Below are 17600 nucleotides of genomic sequence, written 5' to 3'. Positions count from 1 at the left end.
GACTTCCCTGGCAACCATTTATTTAGAGTTGCCATAGCGACGTGGCCGAGAGCAACGTTTCAAACATGGCGAGAAAGAAACCGGCTAAAGACAAGTCCGAGAAGGGTTCTGAAGTTGAAGAGGCGGCGCCGATACAAACAGGTCGATACAGTTAGGATTGCGAAGTTATTTCTTGATTTGATTCTTTCTTCTGATGTCTCTTGAGTAGTTTGTCAATACAGCTAGTCATTGACCACAGTGAATTCCCGATTGTTCTCATTGAAAAAAGTGACATTCCTAAGTGAGCCCACGGTAGTGTACTGTAATGTCTCCGGGTCCCGTTAAATAATAAAAGAAGGAGGCCTCCCTCGCTTGGATGTGTTGATCGTCTTGTGCTTTATTGCCACCCGCGCGTTAGCACCACCACCGCTGTACACCAACCAACCCTCTTTCCGGAGTCCCCCCCCCCCCCACTTCGCCACCAGGGGCGCTACACATACATGGCGCAGTATATTCAGATCTGCTGTGAACACGACATGGACGTCCTTTTGTTTGGAAAATAAACTCTCTGTGTTGTGTCCCAGGAGCAACTGCAGTTGAAACACCAGCCACGCGAACCTTTGGTGAGGACGTAGCTCGCTACTATTGGGAGAGAGCAAGTGGTTTCATTCTGAACAAGCGGCAAAGAGTCGGAATGATAGAACGCTCCCTCCCATCTTTCCCACAGACGACTATGAGTGTTCTGGAAATGTGGTGAGTGACTTTCCTGGCCTCTGTGCTCTTTTGGAGATGAAAAATATCCCCGCTCTCAAGACCAGATCCAGCTCCGCCAACCAAGAAAGCGCCACAGGTAAACACGTGTATGTTTGTTTGTTTCTTTAGTTAGTCATTTGGCAGACGCAGGTTTAGCAATGTACACCTGACGTCACGCTTGCCTTGACGGAATGACGTACTCAATGCAATTTTTATTCAACTACCCCCCCCCCCACACCCCCCCAAATGCAATTGCACATAAACGCCACAGGAGAGCGGCAAAGTAATACTTTTCTTGAAATGAATCTCTTTCCCTCAACATTGACCCCAAGATGTTAAAAGACGGCAAGAAAATAATATTGCTTTGGCGTGAAAGATGATGAGTTTTTCGTGAATAAATGACCTTAAGTTCCCTGCCAAGAAATCGGAAAAATGCAGGTTAACTGCCTGCCCATCATGTGCTGTACCTCAGTCCTGCAGGTGAATCTAATATTATATACTGTACGTTACTGTCTGTATAAGTTCCGAATGTTGCATCTAATCGTCAGGTGGCAGGCTGGCCCACAAAAAGGCTGCACACGATGTGTTCAAGCCAATACTCCAAGTGGAGCTGGAAAATGGAGACCCTTATTGCACAGTTAGCATAAAGATCTTTGGTAAGGACGATCGACAGAATGACACTACTCCTTACCATCATGAGCCTTGTTAAGGTTTATTTCTTCAAGGTTTATTGACCAAAAGTACGGTTGTTCACAGGATGGACTGTAGACGAAGCAATCATCCGAGTATTGAGTAAGATCATTTCTGCCTCCACTACGCTTCACACCATTTAGTAAGTGCTTGTCATGCTAAAGTCATACTTTCACTCAGCGTTAATTGTCTACACGCGTGCAGCTTTTGGCAGGCCGGACTGACGGAGCCAATGATAATGGCCCTGGTGAATGCAGTATGCATGTGCGCCAGCCTCAGGTGAGTCATGCCAAGTCACTCTCTCTCTTTTGAAGGTTAATAATAAGACACATTCTTCAGCCTCATTTTATTTTGATAGAGTGATTACATTAGAGGGCAATCCTCTGGTGGATAACAACCACCACCTTCTGTTTTGTGAAGGAAGCAGGTGAGTCCACATTGTGCCTTTCTACATCCACGCGACGTATGATTTGTGATGATTCATGTTGGTGTCTTTCGAATTTGGAAGCCTGACTCACTTGAACCTACGCAACAATCGAATGGAAGATGAGGGCGCACGTCTTCTCGGGGCCGCTCTCTCCCGCAGCGCGTCGGCAAGTTGGAACCTGACCTCGCTCAATCTCTCGTTCAACCACATCGGCGATGTCGGCGCCGGGCATATTGCAAAGGTACTCGTCAGCCTTCGTGACCGGCGAGCTCTTTGCTCATCCTTGTTTTGTCGTCTCAGGGCCTGCGCTTCAATCGTTCTTTGCTGTTTCTCTCACTGTCCAACAATCATATCGGAGACTCGGGAGCTACGCAACTCGCCACGGTAGTCGAACCCGATTAGGATTCAAACATAATGCGCTTGCTCAATCGGTAGTGGTGGGAAACTGAAGCTTCAAGATGATGCATGGACCGGTTGTGTTTTTCGGAGCCTTCGAGATGGCCCGCTGACCGTTTCTTCAATTTGAAGCTTCACCGTTGAAACCATTGAGTGTCTACGCTTGTCAGATTTTTGGTGAGGTTGTGCTTACTCATGAAGAAATTGTGCAGAGGAGGAAACTACTCCTGGAAAAACGACATCCTGTAAGTTTCAAGATCATGAACACTCACCGAATCCATGGAATCGGTTCAAATGTTCATCTGGCGATTAAAGAAATGCAACGACGCGCCGTGTAAACACGTCAACGTATTATCCGACGTGTTCTTTTGCAGTCGTCCGTTTCGGTGGATGCCGACCAGTCGTGTGCCGCCAAGCTGTCCAGCGACCAACTGCCGTCTTTAGCCGGCAACGCCTCGCTTAACTCCAATAAAGGGGAGAACAAGAATACTGCCAAAAAACGGGTAGGAGCTTTTTTAAAAAGTCTCCACGCTATCTACAGCTAATAGCACTGTCATTTCTTCAAGGAATCGTCCAAACCGGATGGCAAACGAGCTCCCAACAAAGAGCAAAAGTGTCCCAAAAAATGTAAAGACTTCTAATTCCTCGTCAACGCTTGTGCTCGAATGCTCCATCTATCCATTGTGTGTACTGCTAGGTTCGCGGGTATGCTGGAGCATACGAGGGAGGCGGGGTACGCCCTCAACTGGTCGCCAGCTAATGGCAGGGCACCTTTGAATGTATGTCTTGAATCATTTTCAATCAACAATCTTTTCCCTTTAATGTGTTGCAGTTGAAGGTCAAGACATGGAGGAAAAAAACCATGTGTATGATCAGGAGGTACCGACAAGATCATAGAGTCGTTGAACAACATTCCATGAGTAGTCATCCAAAGAAAGGTTGCTTCAAAGAATTTTGCTTGGACTGAGCATGCATTTGTCTACCTTTCCTTATCCGCTAGCACAAAAAGTCCGTGGAGATGGTGAGCCCCCTCCTGAATGAATGTGTGCAGCAAAGGGACGGAGAGCTTATTCTGCCCGGAAACACCACTCTGGCCTCCCTCAGCCTGGCCGGTCGGTTGACGCCAATGTGCCAGATTATCACCAGGCTTTTCGGAACCGTAAAGTAGCTCTGATGCCGTTTGTGTAGGAAACAGGATCACCGAGCGCTCACTGCCTCACTTCCTGACATCCTTGCAGATGCAAGAGGGAGGTAAAGGACTGCTGCGTCTCTGTCTGCAGGTGGGTCCATCACGTTAGACGCCGCATATGTATGTACGTAGGTTGGCATCTCAAGAAGGACTTTCGGCTTTCTTGTAGAGAAATCAATTTGCTGCAGACTGTGAGCCCTACATGAAGATAAAGGAAGTGATGGCGCTCAGAGACCCTATGAACAAAAAAACCGAAGAGCCGCCAGGTGAAGAAGAGGGTGACGGCTCGCAATCCTCAGACAGTTAAACTCGACGACAAAAGTCCAATTCTCTTTTTTAGATACTTTGTAAACGTCCAAACTGGCTATTAGCTTTTTTTTCCTTCCTGTTTTTGTAAATCATTCAATAAAATTCATTACCTCGATGCACAAGACTTGTTTGAAGTGTTTGCAATTTTTCCTAGCGGATTCGACCCACAAGGGGGCGACAAATACACGAATACAATGCACTGAAGTTTTAGAATCAGTTCACTCAAAAGATTCGTTCAAACGAATAGTTGAACAAATCCTCCCCCCCCCACACACACACTGATCCTTTTTTTTTTTTTTTTTGTTTAATAAATCAAATAATCAAAAATTATGGTCAAATCTTAAATGAAAGTGAAAAGTGCCACACCCGCCCTCACCCCCACTTTCTGATTGGCTGTTTGATCTGTGACCTCACTTGGACACTACATTAGGTACACAAATATCATGGTCAAAGGTCACAGGAGTCAAGCTCTAGTCCTCAGGGCCGCGTTCCAACATGTTTTCCAAGTGACCCTCGTTAAGCGCACCTGCGGGAAAACTTTTAGCCACTTTCACGTTCAAAAGGAGCTAAAAGTTTTCACGCACCTGCACTTAACGAGGGAATCACTCGGACACTCCATTAGGTACACCGCCATTTTCAAGTGTACCTAATAACAGGCCACTTTATTAGGGAAATATCATGGTCAAAGGTCACAGGTGTCAAGCTCTAGTCCTCGGGGCCGCGTTCCAACATGTTTTCCAAGTGACCCTCGTTAAGCGCAGGTGCGTGAAAACTTTTAGCCACTTTCACGTCCAAAAGGAGCTAAAAGTTTTCACGCACCTGCACTTAACGAGGGAATCAAACGGACACTCCATTAGGTACACCGCCCTTTTCAAGTGTACCTAATAACAGGCCACTTTATTAGGGAACTATCATGGTCAAAGGTGTCAAGCTCTAGTCCTCGGGGGGGCCGCGTTCCAACATGTTTTCCAAGTGAACCTCGTTAAGTGCAGGTGCGTGAAAACTTTTAGCTCCTTTTGAACGTGAAAGTGGCTAAAAGTTTTCACGCAGGTGCGCTTAACGAGGGTCCCTTGGAGAACATATTGGAACGCGGCCCCTGGAGGACTGGAGGTCCACACCCCTGGTTTAAGTGAAAAGTGCCACACCCGCCCTCACCCCCACCTCCTGATTGGCTGTTGGTTCTGTGACGTCACTTGGACACTCCATTAGGTACACGGCCATTTCCAGGTGTACCTACGTCACTTGGACACTTGATGGTTCCACACCCGCCCTCACCCCCACCTCCTGATTGGCTGGTAGATCTGTGACGTCACACGGACGCTCCACGAGGTACACCACCATTTTCAGGTGTACCTAATAACTTCATGCATTTTTTGTACGTGTCAAGAATGTGTATTTGACTACTTGCTCTTTATTTTGGGGGACACCAACACACGATTTTTGTTTTCATGCCCAAAAAAATAAAAACAAGGAATGAAACAGGTTTGAATGTTTATTAAAATAATAATAATTATCATCATAATAAAAGTAAATTTCAAACCAGCAATCTAATGTAAAATTGCAGTAGATATATTGGATAACAATAATTAGGCGGATATATGCATACACGTTATTTGAAGTGTTATAAAATCAAGATGACCCAAAGAGAAGCATAATCTCCCCGTTGTTGCATCACGGTGCATCCCTTCATGCACTCAAGTTAGCCGCTAGCTTCGAGAAAACGTGGTTCAGTGAGTGCTTCTTTCTTTCCTTGGCAAATGGTAAATCGACATTGTGGCTTCCATAGTTGACGCCAGGAGGAAGACGCAACACGTTCACTGACTGATCCGTTGATGCACGGGGGGAAGGAAGGAAGGCAGTTGACCCATTGACTCGTTCGCGAACGGGAAAGTCAGGGTTCATTCCCTCGCTGATCCGTTCTCGCGATGAACTGGAAATGCCAATCCCTCACCAGCTTCAATGTGCATTACCGACACCTACTGGTTGAAGTCATACGAACTGAAAAAAGAACGAATCACTTTCGGAAGTTATTCGTTCACTCCCGTTCACTGAAAAGATTCGTTCTTTTAAACGAACCGTTCACTCACGAGCCAACACGACTGCAAAGGAGCCAGACTTGAGAGCGGCTCCCTGCCGCCGAACGGGATGAGAAGGCGGCAGTGAGTGTCGCGCATTGCGGAGGAGATGCAGGAGCCAACTCCGCGTCCTCTTTCTTGGCTGTGAACGCGCGCGGTGGATTTCCGCCCTCTTGATGACCACCACGATCTTCTGGCTCCTCAAACTATGAGCAGGCTGCAGCGGGCATTTGGGAATACAGGCAAGTTTGAAGAAGTGGACACACGTCCACGTTGCGTGGATTGGATGCTGACGCTGCCTCCTTCCCTCCATTCGGCAGGCAGGCAGGCAGCTGGCTTTTCTTTAGGAGAATGTTTCATTGATGTCACAACGTGCACGGAGAGGAAGGACTGCAGCAGCGCAAATCGCCGCCGCCGCCGCGCCGCCACACATCGGCTCGACTAGTAAAGATGTTTGGAAAGGAAAAGCGTGATTTGGCATTTTTTTCTTTTCTTTTCTTTTCCAAATGCCAAGTTGTATTCTCCAAACGTTGATCGAATCTTCAACTGGTGGCTCCGCAGGAGAGATGTGGCCAATCACCTGGCGATCTTCCCGTTTTCCTGCAGACAACAGCAGATGAGCAGTTCGAATCGGTGATTTTTCATTTGTATTAATACGTGCGTAAAAATGGTAGGCAACACACATCAGGAAAAGCATTGCTCGTTCATCTGCATTCAACAGACGTCCAAATCACGTGATTTATGATGTCGTGATAAACGCGCTCGGTTCGGAGGTTTTGCTTCGAATCTGGACCGTGTGTGAAGTTTGCATTCCCTTCTCCAGCTGCCTCTCGTGCTCCAAATACATACGTGCATGTGAGCTGTGAGAACTGTGCCATAGGAAATGATCCATTTTCACTCCACATGCTTTTCTTTTTCAAATGTCATTGATGCCACAGGAACAGCCAGATACGTACGGCTCGCCTTATCATGTGAAAAAAATTCAAATTCGTGGGTCATGACTAGAACTGCAAATTGTCTTCACTTGTAATCCTATCTTTTTTCGTTTTTGAATATTTAACCACTTTTTAGTCGTCTGAGTTATTTCGTTTTCTACCTTTTACTGTATACAATATGAGGTGCTCCTACATTGATTCGGGTTGACAGTCATGATGGCCCACCAAAAAAATGAGTTTGACATCCCTGAATGAGTTGAACTGGTTACACATCATACTGTTGGACCTTAAGGGTCTCTTACAAAAGTGATGAGTGGTGTTTGCCCCTTTTCCCTTTGCTTCGCTGAAAAACTAAAGTGAGCTTTTCCTCTGTCATCGGGCAAAGTATCAGAATAATTGAATTTGACGACAGATTGCTTCTTCCATGAGTCAAGATTGGAATGTCTCATTTGTGATTCTCACTGCAAACACGTGAGCAATGTTCCCTTGCAGACGACGTGACCAATTCAAAATCAAATAAATCCCTGTGAAAAATGAATGATTGAAGTGCAGACCTGACCTGCCTCTTCCTTCCATCCATCCATCCATCCATCCATCCATCCAGCCAGCCATGATACCTAAGGTGCATGACCACGGCACCACGGTTTGTCTCGCAAGGGTGAAATGGACCTGTGTTACCTGACTCCCGCGAAGTCAATCCAAGGCAAATTGCTCATAGGTTGGAATGTCACAACCGTTGTTTGTGTACATGTTCCCAGTGAGTGCCTGGCAAGCAGTTGAGAGAGAGAGTTATACTGCCTTTGCCTTTCCGCCAAATGCAACTGGGATCAACGCCGGCCGTCACACTAAATCCACCCTTTGATTGATTGATTGATTGATTGATTGATTGATTGATTGGAAGCAGTGATATGCTTGTTTCTCTGCTTCCAAAGGGCTCTGACTGGGCATCATCACCTGGAGCCACGCTCCGGAGTGACCCTCAGCATGAAGACCCAAACCGGCAAAGGCGCCACAGCAGCATCGTCGGGCCGGCGAAAGCCCCGCTTCACCTTACGGGGCCGAAAGAAGAAGGAGGGCGTGATCCGAGGCAAGCTTCGCCTACGTTCCATCGCCGGAGCCTTCTTGGTGCTCGGGGTCATGGTGGTCACGGTGGGCACGGCTCTGGCCGTGGCCGGATACCGAATGTCACGTTTGTCCATCGCGGGAGCCGCCGAGGGCAATCGTCTTTCCCAACCACGGGGGAATTGGAGTCTGGGAGCCAAGGGCTTCCTGTCCTCCGTCAGCATGATGCACTGCGAGCGGATGAAGCTGCTGGGTCCCGTCATCATGGGGGTGGGACTCTTCATCCTCATCTGCGCCAACACCGTCTTGTACGAGAACCGCGACAGAGAGACTCAAATGCTCCTGGCTCAGATGCGCAACGTCATCTGCTCCGTGTCTGCGGCCGTACCCTCGGCGGACCTCCGACAAATGGCCTTGGCCAACGCCGTGTCCAAACATCACTGGGTGAGCACGTTGCCCGCCGCCCAGCTCAACAGCTTATGTCGACAGCAGCTGGCGAGTTCCGAGCCCGTCCTGCAGAGCGGAGCCGCCGTCTACCGCCAGACCGAGGCTCTCCATCATCAAGAGTCGTCGTCGTCGTCGGCGGCGCCTCCGACCTCCGCCGATTCCTCCTCCTGTAATTCCAGCCGGATGGACTTGGACGCTCGGCGTGAAGCCCGGCTGAGCTTCAAGAGCCGGGCCGACGCCCAGCTGGCTAACTGCCTGATGTCGGCCAGCTCCATGTCCACCCTGGGCGTGGACGACGTGGACAGTCCCGCCGCTCAACCTCGACGCTGCCATAGTATGAGCTACAGGACTAAACCTTACCTAGCGCAAAGTTCTTTGTCGGCGGAAAAAGCAGATCAATCCCGTTGGAGGGGAGAGCCGCTCTCCAGAGTCAGCGTTGTTAACATTCCCGGACAGGTTGCGGACGCCTCGGACGAGCACCCTCATCAGAGCTGGCCTCGGCTAGACCTGGGCGTAGGCAGACGCTATCTGAAGTTGGACAACAAAGAGGACTCTGTGGACAAACTGCTGGATCAGTTAGAGCAGCAATCTTCTCAGTGGGATAAGAGTTTTGGTTCAGGACCTTTCCAGTGATCAATCCGCAAACAACCAGGAAGTCAATTAGGAAAGTGAACAAGCAATGTTTCTCTTACGCCAAGTGACTTCTGCGCCATTTGGATCTTGGGACCGGAGTGTCTTGAGCCTGTTGACGGACAATCACAATTGATGCACAGATTGGTGAATTGAAGGAGAACAGGAGCTGCTAAACATTTTTTTTTTTTTTTAGGTTGACCAGTTTGTTGAGCGCCGCAAGACTGAAGGTTGAAGCAGACTCGGTGTTCTCCCGGAGCCACGAATTGTCACAACTATGTCTGGATACAAATGGGAGGGATGACAACAATGCATGTCTGTTTTGTACGCTAGACTAAGTTATGTCTGCAGACAAGTGTCTGTGTTGCTTCCATGTGCAACAAGGAAAGGTCACCCCAATCGATTACAACTTTGGTCTTAATTGATGGAGTCATTCTCGTGTCTCCCCCCCCACCCACCCCTAAAAGTAACAAGTGCTGAAAAAGAAGCCCAGCTATGTTTTGTGAACCTTAACAAAAGAAATGCTGAAAAGAAAAAAAAAAATAGAAAAAAAACCCCAAATCAGATTGTTCTGCTCGGTGGTAAAAAAAAAAAAGACCATTGTTGTAATAAAGCAAAATTCCACCAATGTTTGCCTGTTGGTTGCTAAAGCAGAATTAGCCTGTCGTGAAAGCAATGAGATTGTTTCCCTCCGCTCTCCCGGTATTTATGAGTTCCTTCCTCCCTCCCCCTCTTAAAGACACGCACGTAAATATACACACACATATCTGAGCCACTGGACCGATTGCAGATTTAGTGAGGTCATCGCTGCTAAGTGGGGGGGTGAATCACCACAGTCCATTCCTTCAATCCATGTGCAGCTCTTTGTGTTTGTGTGTGTGTGATGCCTGTTGTGTGTTCTAAATGTATACTAAGCAATATTAGCCGTGTGACAGAACAATCAATGGCTATGTCTTGCCCTTTGTCAAAGCACTGCATTAAAAAACATTGCCATGCCTTCTTTTTTTTTTTTTTATTCGAGCCGTAAATTGGGTGGCACCTGGATGTTGATGTTTGCGGCCGCAAATCAGCCTTATCGACGAGCCCCTTCGTCACTCTAAAGGAGCCCGAGGTTTTTCTCAGGCAGCAGCAAATATCAGGATGAGTGAGCCACGAGTCCACGTCATCAAGTTTTTTCTTTTTCTTGCGTGCTCGCTGCTCAGCACAGAAAAAGGTGTTGAGAATGGGAGTATGGCAGGCAGGCAGGGGGGAATTCCCTGGCAGCAATTATCCTCAGCAGAGTGTCCAATTTTTTGGGCCTTTTATCTGGGCAGGAATGCATTCATGGAATTGGTAGTTTAGAGGAGGGCTCCTGGCTTTCCAACAGCCCAGAAAGCCAGCAGCCAGCCAGCAAAGTCTAGGATGCTTTCAAAGTCAGATTATATCTGGGTCAGCAGCACTAGGTCTGCTTGTAACAGTTCATCATCATTGATCATCATTTTATTCATGATGTAGAATGATACAGTATAATATTTGACAAAGTGGGCAAGGGAAGTTTCCAAATGCCCTTGTGTTGCTGATGTTTTAGCCTCCCTCCCTCCCTCCCTCCCTCCAGCAGAGCCAAGCTAAGGCAGGAGATGACTGAGCTCTTAAATAGTCACGCACATTCAACGTCATCACGTCTGTCCTTGTTTCCACATTGTCTGCCTCCAACGCTTTGGCTCCTTTCCCGTGGATCCGACAAAATCAAATGCGGAATGTTTTGCACATCATTTGGGAAGCGCTTTGAAGCAGATTGTTCTGCCGCGCTAAATCAACCCATTGCGCTTCAGTTCTTTGACTAAGTCTGTCAGGTTTGCTTGTGCACAGGCTTATTTTAGTTTGGCAATTCAAATGAAAATTATGGGATGGATAAAAAGCCAAGTCCACATGCAGACCATCACACAATTTGTCAGTAGGAGAGATTTAAAGACGTATACGGAACAAAAACTTGGCTCCGATGGACTTCTCGTGCTCGTTTAACCGCCAAACTTGCAGGATAATACGCTGAGTTGTAGTCATAGCAAATGGATCTGTTCATTTAGAGGCTGCAGCTTGTGCGTGCATGGGTGGTCAGTGCTGCGTGAGCATTTTGTGAGGAGCTTCGCAGATTCCCTGACTTTTGCGCTCTCATCTCAGGGTTGCAGTCATGTAATAGCGCAGAAGCTGGCAAGACAGAAGGGGGGGCTGGGGCTGGGGGCTGGGTTACGCGCTCTCATATTCAAACAGAATCATCAAGTTGAATGCCTCCGAGTCGTGAATCTCTGCACGGTGCAGTTTCTTGCAACATCTTGACCAGAAGCCAGCCAAACACACATGCATGGGTAAAAAAAAAAAAGAAAGAAAGAAAATCCCAGATCTCCCACCTCTCAATAAAATGCTGCTACTGCAAACATTCTTTTCAACATTCTACTGGCACACGCGTGTTTCCAGCACGATGAGCGTGACACGCTTATCATCTCCACGCACCGACCGGGCTCAGCGCGCTCTCTCGGAGTTCAGCGCCAGATCCGCTCGCTATCGCCGGTCTGCAGTCATGCCGTCCAAAATGACGTCAAGCCACGCAAGCGGGTCCCCTAATCCACTTAGTACGCTGTTGAGCTGCCGAGGCAAAATGTTACCATGAGGCCAAAAAGCTGAAGCCGGATGTCAAATACAGCACAAGTGTTTGCACCTGAAAGGCCGCTCGTACTACGTATCGTTTGAGCCAGCCGCTACGGGACCGGAAAAAGCCTTTCGGACTATATCTCGAGTCGTCGTGTCGGCGTCTCCTCCACTTAACAGTGAGCCACCTATCTTAGTCTGAGTCTTAGATAAGGCAAAAGAAAAGAACAAGCCAACCAACCTAGTGTCGCTGTTGGCGTAGCTTCTCCTTTGTGGTTTATGCAGGAGGCAAATCCGGTGGCGGCACTCGAACCCACCCGCAAAAGCCCTTTTGCCAGCTCTCTAAAAAAGTCACACAAACATAAGATACGTAAGTGTCTGCGGGAACAAAACAATCAAATGAAGACTTGGGGCAAAACTTTGCTCTTCGTTTTCCCGGTGCGACGGATAGCACAATCAAGCCCGGAGCATCGTTTCACTCATTGAGCCTCGGAAGGACCTGATGAAAGTCATTGAATGACTTTGCGACGCTGGGAGCACGCACGGATCAGAGGAAGAGCTTCGCTTATTGTTCCATACGGTTCCAATGTTTCTGCGCATGGCCGCGGTACGGCCGTGTGACGGCCTTTGCATTATTCATGGCACACAAATTAAAGCACAGGCAAATGCAAATGTGCCGGCCGCCTTCACTTTGGAGCTTTCGCCTTCATCTCTGCACCAACTGCCATCAGTGTGTATTGGATACAATACACCAAAGACGGGAAAAAAGGTCGTCTTGAGGTGAATCTCAAGAATTCCAAAATGAACGTGCCGCAATATTTGTAATTTGATGTTTTTGCTTTTTTTTAATTCAGCATCTGGGGCCATTTAAGCTTTCAACCTTGTGACAGTAAGCCACTGAAAACTGACTAAGACTGCTGAAAGTCAGTGTCGCCTGTGTGAAAAATGGAACAGCACCGGCATAATCCCAGCGTCAAAGCAATTTGGAGCTAATGGTCTTCATGAGGAGGTGACTTGTGCAGCATGCAATGTTGTGAAGCTAAGGAGATGAGTCAGAGGAGATGACAGACGCTGCTGTTGTCTCGCTCTCTCTCTCTCTCTCTCTCTCTCGCACTCGTTTATTGCAATCAATGCGAAATTCTTCCCACTTGACACTTACATAAGAAATGAGAGAGAAAGTCATGTTACACCATTACGCAACAAGACTTTTTTGGGGGAATAAGGGGACTTCTGTCAAGGTCACTCACTGATGACTATTTATTGGACTTTTGGTGGCTTACGTGTGAAGAAAAATGGCCTGATTTCAATCTGACCCGACTCATTCAACTTGCACCAATCAAATATGCATAACATGGAGCATGAGAGTGACTTTTATAAAGATCTACATTGACACAGCCCTAACAATTGCAATCGATGTCACATCATGGTAAAAACCTGTTGGTTACGTACATAGCTACGTAGGTCTATGTCGTGTCAGCAATCCAACATTTTCCATTTGGAGCTTGTTGACATAAGATGAATCCTTACACGGAAATGCCATTCGAGAAATATTTGTCTGCGGATGTTTCTTCTCATTCGGCTGGTCAATGCCAGAATGCGACGTGAACCACTCACGGAATGTCGACATCAAATAGACGATGTGGGGATGATTGCGTTATTGTCACCTCCTCCGGTTTGTGTTAACCGCAGAAAGTCAACAGTCATCGTCGTTCAAGTGTTTCTTCTTCTTGAACATCTCTCTGGGAAATGACAATGAGTTGAAAACATGGTCATCCGTCTTTTTTCTTCATCCAGGTTTTGTGAGCTAGGCACAAACTCCGAGAGCCCAGCCAGCTCATTCAGATTGCCGAACGAGTACACCCAGTTTGTCAATACGCTTTCTGACAAAGCTTGTTTACACTCGGCAGACAAAACACCAGTTGACCCGAATGGTGCGGCTCCTATCCACTGACATTGGCTAAACCTCTGATGACCTCCTCTGTTAGCAGGGAGGAATGTATTTTGGAACATTTCTTTCCGCTCAGATCTCTGCACTCTTGCATTCTTTGTGAAGTTTTAGCTTCTCTCCTCCTGCGTCACGTTGCCTTTGAAGCGTACACTCGTGCTGTGCTTTCTGCCGTATCAAAAAACACATTTTCACATGCAGTAGGCATACGTATGGTAAGCACGATGGCTAGGCTAACGAGCTAACGAACGGCTCATTAGTTATTTTACAATATATAAAAAATAAATATCAAATATAATTAAAAAAAAAATAAAGAAATGAAAATTGCAGATGAATGAGAACGTCTATTGAAGTTTCCATTCAGTCATGCACTATATATTTCAGAGTGGTGTCGCGTGTGGAACACCAGAAAAGAAAAGCGCTAAAGGTCTGAATTGCATTATTCAAATAAACCATTAAGACTTCTTTGAGGACTGCAACTTCCCCTCCTCCCTCCCTCCCAGAGACATGGCGCATGGCAAACAGGTATTACCGTTGCTTTATCAGGTAATGTTTTGAAAAGTGAGCGGGAGCTTATGTGTGAGAAAAAGCCTGGGGATCAGCAATCAGTGCACGTACACAGCTGAAAGCCTCAACCTGGCCCGGCCCAGCCCAGCCCAGCCCAAGGAGCAGAGCAGAGCAGAGCAGAGCAGAGCAGCTCATGAATGCACTCCTAAGCTTCTTACAAAACAACTACGGAGAGGTCATAAAAATCCGCTGCAATGCATAACATCCACACTTTTGCACAGATCAATCTTGCTAATAGATGCCAGCGACTGTTAGGATTTCTGGCCAACCATTGTTCTGTGACCAAGTGGTTAAGATCACCATCTGCCAATGTGGGGCTCTCACTTTAATTCCCGCCGTCAGAAGCGTCTGAGGATGACGTGACCCCCCCCCCCCCCCCCCCCCGGGGGGCAATTGCCTGGCGTGTCCTTGAGTAGCCCTTTGTGCCTTTTTTGCTTGTCACTCTTGTGATGCACATTTGTTATGATCAGATCATGAGTCCAAACATCTCCTTGCCGCTTCATTTAACCAACTGCAATGATCTTGGACTTATAAAGTGAATTTTCCGAGTCGAGCTATAATTGTGACGATAACTTTGTCGAGATGAATGTTTGCAATATTTCATTAGCTTAATGACCTTAGCCTGGGCAGTGCAAGTCGCTTGTCATCTTCCACATTTGTGAGCCTCCTGATACAGCTGTCAGTATTCCACTTCCACTGACAGCTGACAAGGCACACTTACCAAACACCCAGAGGGGAAAAAAGGTGAGATTCATGTTTAAGTCATGATGACACTTTTCATTTGGACACTTGCACGCTCTGTGGACATGTGCACGTTTCGCCAGTATGGCACACACATTGTGTGTGGGGTGGCTCACAACAACAACAACAACAAAAGCTCATACGGTTGGTTGCTATACATCAGTGGTGTCAAACCCAAGGCCTGAGGGCCAAATATGGCCCACCAAATCATTTGATGGGGCCTGGCTACAAGTACAAATATCTGGACATTAACGCTTTGGTATAAATGAATGATCCACCAAGCCGAAATTTGACATGCCTTCATACTAGAAACGCTTAGCTGGAATTGCTGTGTTAGAGGACAAACCCCCCCCAAAAAAAAGGAAAGCGGGATCCTGGATCTTGCCAAAAGCACTTTGGAACATGAAGGAATTCTGCTTTGCTAGAGTAATTAGCGCCTCTGTGACCATCAGAGGAACAAGCACTATATTATACGTACTATGGCTATAAGATATAAATAGTAAGTCAGCAACAGTAAGCCAAAAAACGGAGCCGTGTTTGTCTTAAGGCACGTTTATCTTTATGTAACCAAATCCTCGTACGTCCCGCAAGTGCCCCGCGCTTATCCGACAAGCTCCCTTCACTGATTCATTGCATTCCGTGGAGTAGCTGTACATTCATCTTTACGACTAAGTGCTGTCTGTCGCAGAGGGAGGTGGGTGATTCATGGAACTTTTTGATTTGTGAGGCCGGCCGGCCGGAGTCACTCGGCTTTTATTGCAGAGCTCCAGCTAGACTTTGCACAGCGAGCGCTAAATTATTCATCAGTGTACAATTGATGGATATGACACTGGATGCTCCAAAACTTGGCATAGTTGCGTGTAGTCACATTTCTCGGAAATGAAAGCTCATATTTTTGCTCGTGTTAAGACTATTTGTTGCTTTTAATGCCTCCCCGTATTTGGAGATTTGAGCTAAATCTCAATTGACTTCATCGATTGTCGGATACGAGCTCATTTCACTCGGTTAGCACTCAACATACGACTCAATTGTTGTGCATGCTTTTAGCTCCCTCGCTCGCTCGATGGACTCAGTGAGCCGACGCGAGCGACTGCAGCGTTTCGGGCAAGCGGCACCCGGAGGGCTCCTTTGCGTTAGAGGTGACCCGGGACTCCTGACGCTCTACAAAGATCCGAATCATTAACTTCAATGGCTTTAAGAAGCTAGCAGCTCTACTCAGCGCCGCACCATGAAACATAGATGCAGAGTGTCACCTTGTCTTCTCCAGTTTTCATATTTCTAAAAAAATAGATCAAATCATTCCAACTTTTTTCGACTATCCGGGCCATTTATTGAGAGAATCAGGCAGATAGAAAACAGGAGCAACGCCATATCTAGTTTTTCCCCCAAGCCAGCAGGTGATTCATCTTTTGTGGAAGCGTAATTCAACTGAAGTAAGCAAACATCCATCCAGATGGCTTTTGTTCACGCCTTAAGACGCTGTGGCAAACTTTGTAGGATCAAGCTAATTGCAGTTTGCTGTTCATTAGGAAGCCCATGCTTCACATATGGGGGCTTATTCAAAGGGCAACTAAAAGCAGGACGTGCATATGGTGGTCTACGCCAGCTGACAAGATCCATATTGCTCCAACTAGACGGAGAAGTTGTCTGAAAGGGCACAAGAGCTGAATGCAGACAATTTGTTCAACCAAAGATGAGCAACACAGAAAATTGCTAATAAAATAAAATAATCCAATAAATAAAGTTTGGATTGAATCCAGTGTTTTTGAGCTGGGCTATTTTTCTCCTTCCGAGCTGTCTGGAATCCGACATCATGCGGCAGGGGAGCTGCACAAAGCACGACATTCATCTTGTATCTTTCCTGATTCAAATATTTTGCACCGCTCCAGGGCTGGAATACACAAGCACGCACTCTCAAAGGATATCTATCCATCATTGAAGAGCATTCAATCACATCGCAGCTACTTAGCCCACGGTGCCAAGAAGCCCTCCAAATCTTTTCAAGAGACATCCATTTAGCCGCCTTAAATTGAAAATCAATCAATGGATATTTACATTTTGAGACCATGCTATAGTTCCCTTATTTATTACGGATTTGAAAAACGTATTGGATTACGATGCCGTAAAATGAATGTATACGTATATACAACAAGGAATTCTTATTTGAACTGTTGCTTCAGGATAGAAGTCTGAGAAAATAGAAAATAGGAGTCAATGTTACAGATGGCTGGCCGCAGGGAGTTGTGGAGCAGAGCGAGCCAGCGAGCCAGCCAGCCAACGAGTCAGCGAGTCAGCGAGTCAGCGAGAGGCTCTATGCTTTGCTTCTTATGATGCTGGCCGAGGAGATGGCGGGGCATGGCGAGTTCAGCGGAAGAGGAGGAAGATCAGAGAGACAACAGGAGTGGCCATTTTGATCATCTTAAACTGAATTCTCTATGTAACAAAAAGCCACAAGTGCCAATGAAAGCACATCATTCGTTTGGACGAAAAGTAACGTGATTTTGCTGCCCTAATTGCGAGCATGCTGTTTATACTTGCTTTCCTGACGCCTTGTCAGCTTGGCTTACATCCTAAAATGGGCAAAGCCACTCTGCTACCACTGATGCTGCAAAGTGCAAAGGCAACAAACAATCTGTTCCGCTGCACCGCCAATGACGTGAGAGGAAATTAAAGACATCCATCCATCCATCCATGCATGCCTGCAGACACAAACACAACTCCTCAGACATTCCACCCACTCAGGGCTTTTCAAAAGACATGACATCATGAAATCCGTTGGAGGATGAATACGTAACACCGGGCCTGCCTGATTGACTAAAATCCCAAATTGCAG

The 17600-nt window shown here is 47.0% G+C and overlaps 3 protein-coding genes across 12 annotated transcripts in view; 2 read left to right on the top strand and 1 right to left on the bottom strand.

The window, feature by feature from the left end:
• The first annotated feature begins 41 nt into the window (after positions 1-41).
• Positions 42-3867, top strand: lrrc71 (leucine rich repeat containing 71). The gene is made up of 17 exons (XM_088365644.1): positions 42-141; positions 564-602; positions 707-829; positions 1281-1388; positions 1489-1564; positions 1627-1701; positions 1781-1849; positions 1931-2090; positions 2150-2233; positions 2416-2490; positions 2620-2748; positions 2812-2872; positions 2943-2978; positions 3078-3124; positions 3246-3357; positions 3434-3525; positions 3604-3867. Exons 1-17 carry the CDS (start codon positions 66-68, stop codon positions 3739-3741), a joined length of 1500 nt encoding a protein of 499 aa, XP_088221770.1. The 5' UTR covers positions 42-65; the 3' UTR covers positions 3742-3867.
• Positions 3868-5221: 1354 nt separating this feature from the next.
• The window catches only part of epb41a (erythrocyte membrane protein band 4.1a), a 33777-nt gene continuing 21398 nt past the window's right edge, over positions 5222-17600 (bottom strand). Inside the window, exons 22-25 of one of the 7 annotated variants that reach the window (XR_015855098.1) lie at positions 11756-11856; positions 8955-9004; positions 6502-8790; positions 5222-6418 (exon numbers count right to left, since the gene is read on the bottom strand). The gene's annotated coding sequence lies outside the window, so the exon portion shown is untranslated. The remainder of the gene's footprint in view (positions 6419-6501; positions 8791-8954; positions 9005-11755; positions 11857-17600) is intronic. The other 6 variants (XR_015855097.1, XR_015855099.1, XR_015855100.1 and 3 more) reach the window with 6 other exon arrangements.
• Positions 5686-9888, top strand: tmem200b (transmembrane protein 200B). Of its 4 annotated transcripts, none has more exons than XM_088365645.1 (3): positions 5687-6064; positions 6147-6451; positions 7686-9888. In XM_088365645.1, exons 2-3 carry the CDS (start codon positions 6435-6437, stop codon positions 8893-8895), a joined length of 1227 nt encoding a protein of 408 aa, XP_088221771.1. In that variant the 5' UTR covers positions 5687-6064; positions 6147-6434; the 3' UTR covers positions 8896-9888. The 4 variants fall into 4 exon arrangements, with proteins under 4 accessions (XP_088221774.1, XP_088221771.1, XP_088221772.1 ...); XM_088365646.1 differs by having other exon boundaries at positions 6143-6451; XM_088365647.1 differs by having other exon boundaries at positions 6139-6451.

This window comes from Syngnathus floridae, chromosome 21 (assembly GCF_059516105.1).
Source record: "Syngnathus floridae isolate MCC-2025c chromosome 21, RoL_Sflo_1.0, whole genome shotgun sequence".
NCBI classification, from domain to species: domain Eukaryota; kingdom Metazoa; phylum Chordata; class Actinopteri; order Syngnathiformes; family Syngnathidae; genus Syngnathus; species Syngnathus floridae.
This window is presented reverse-complemented; position numbering and strand designations above follow the sequence as displayed.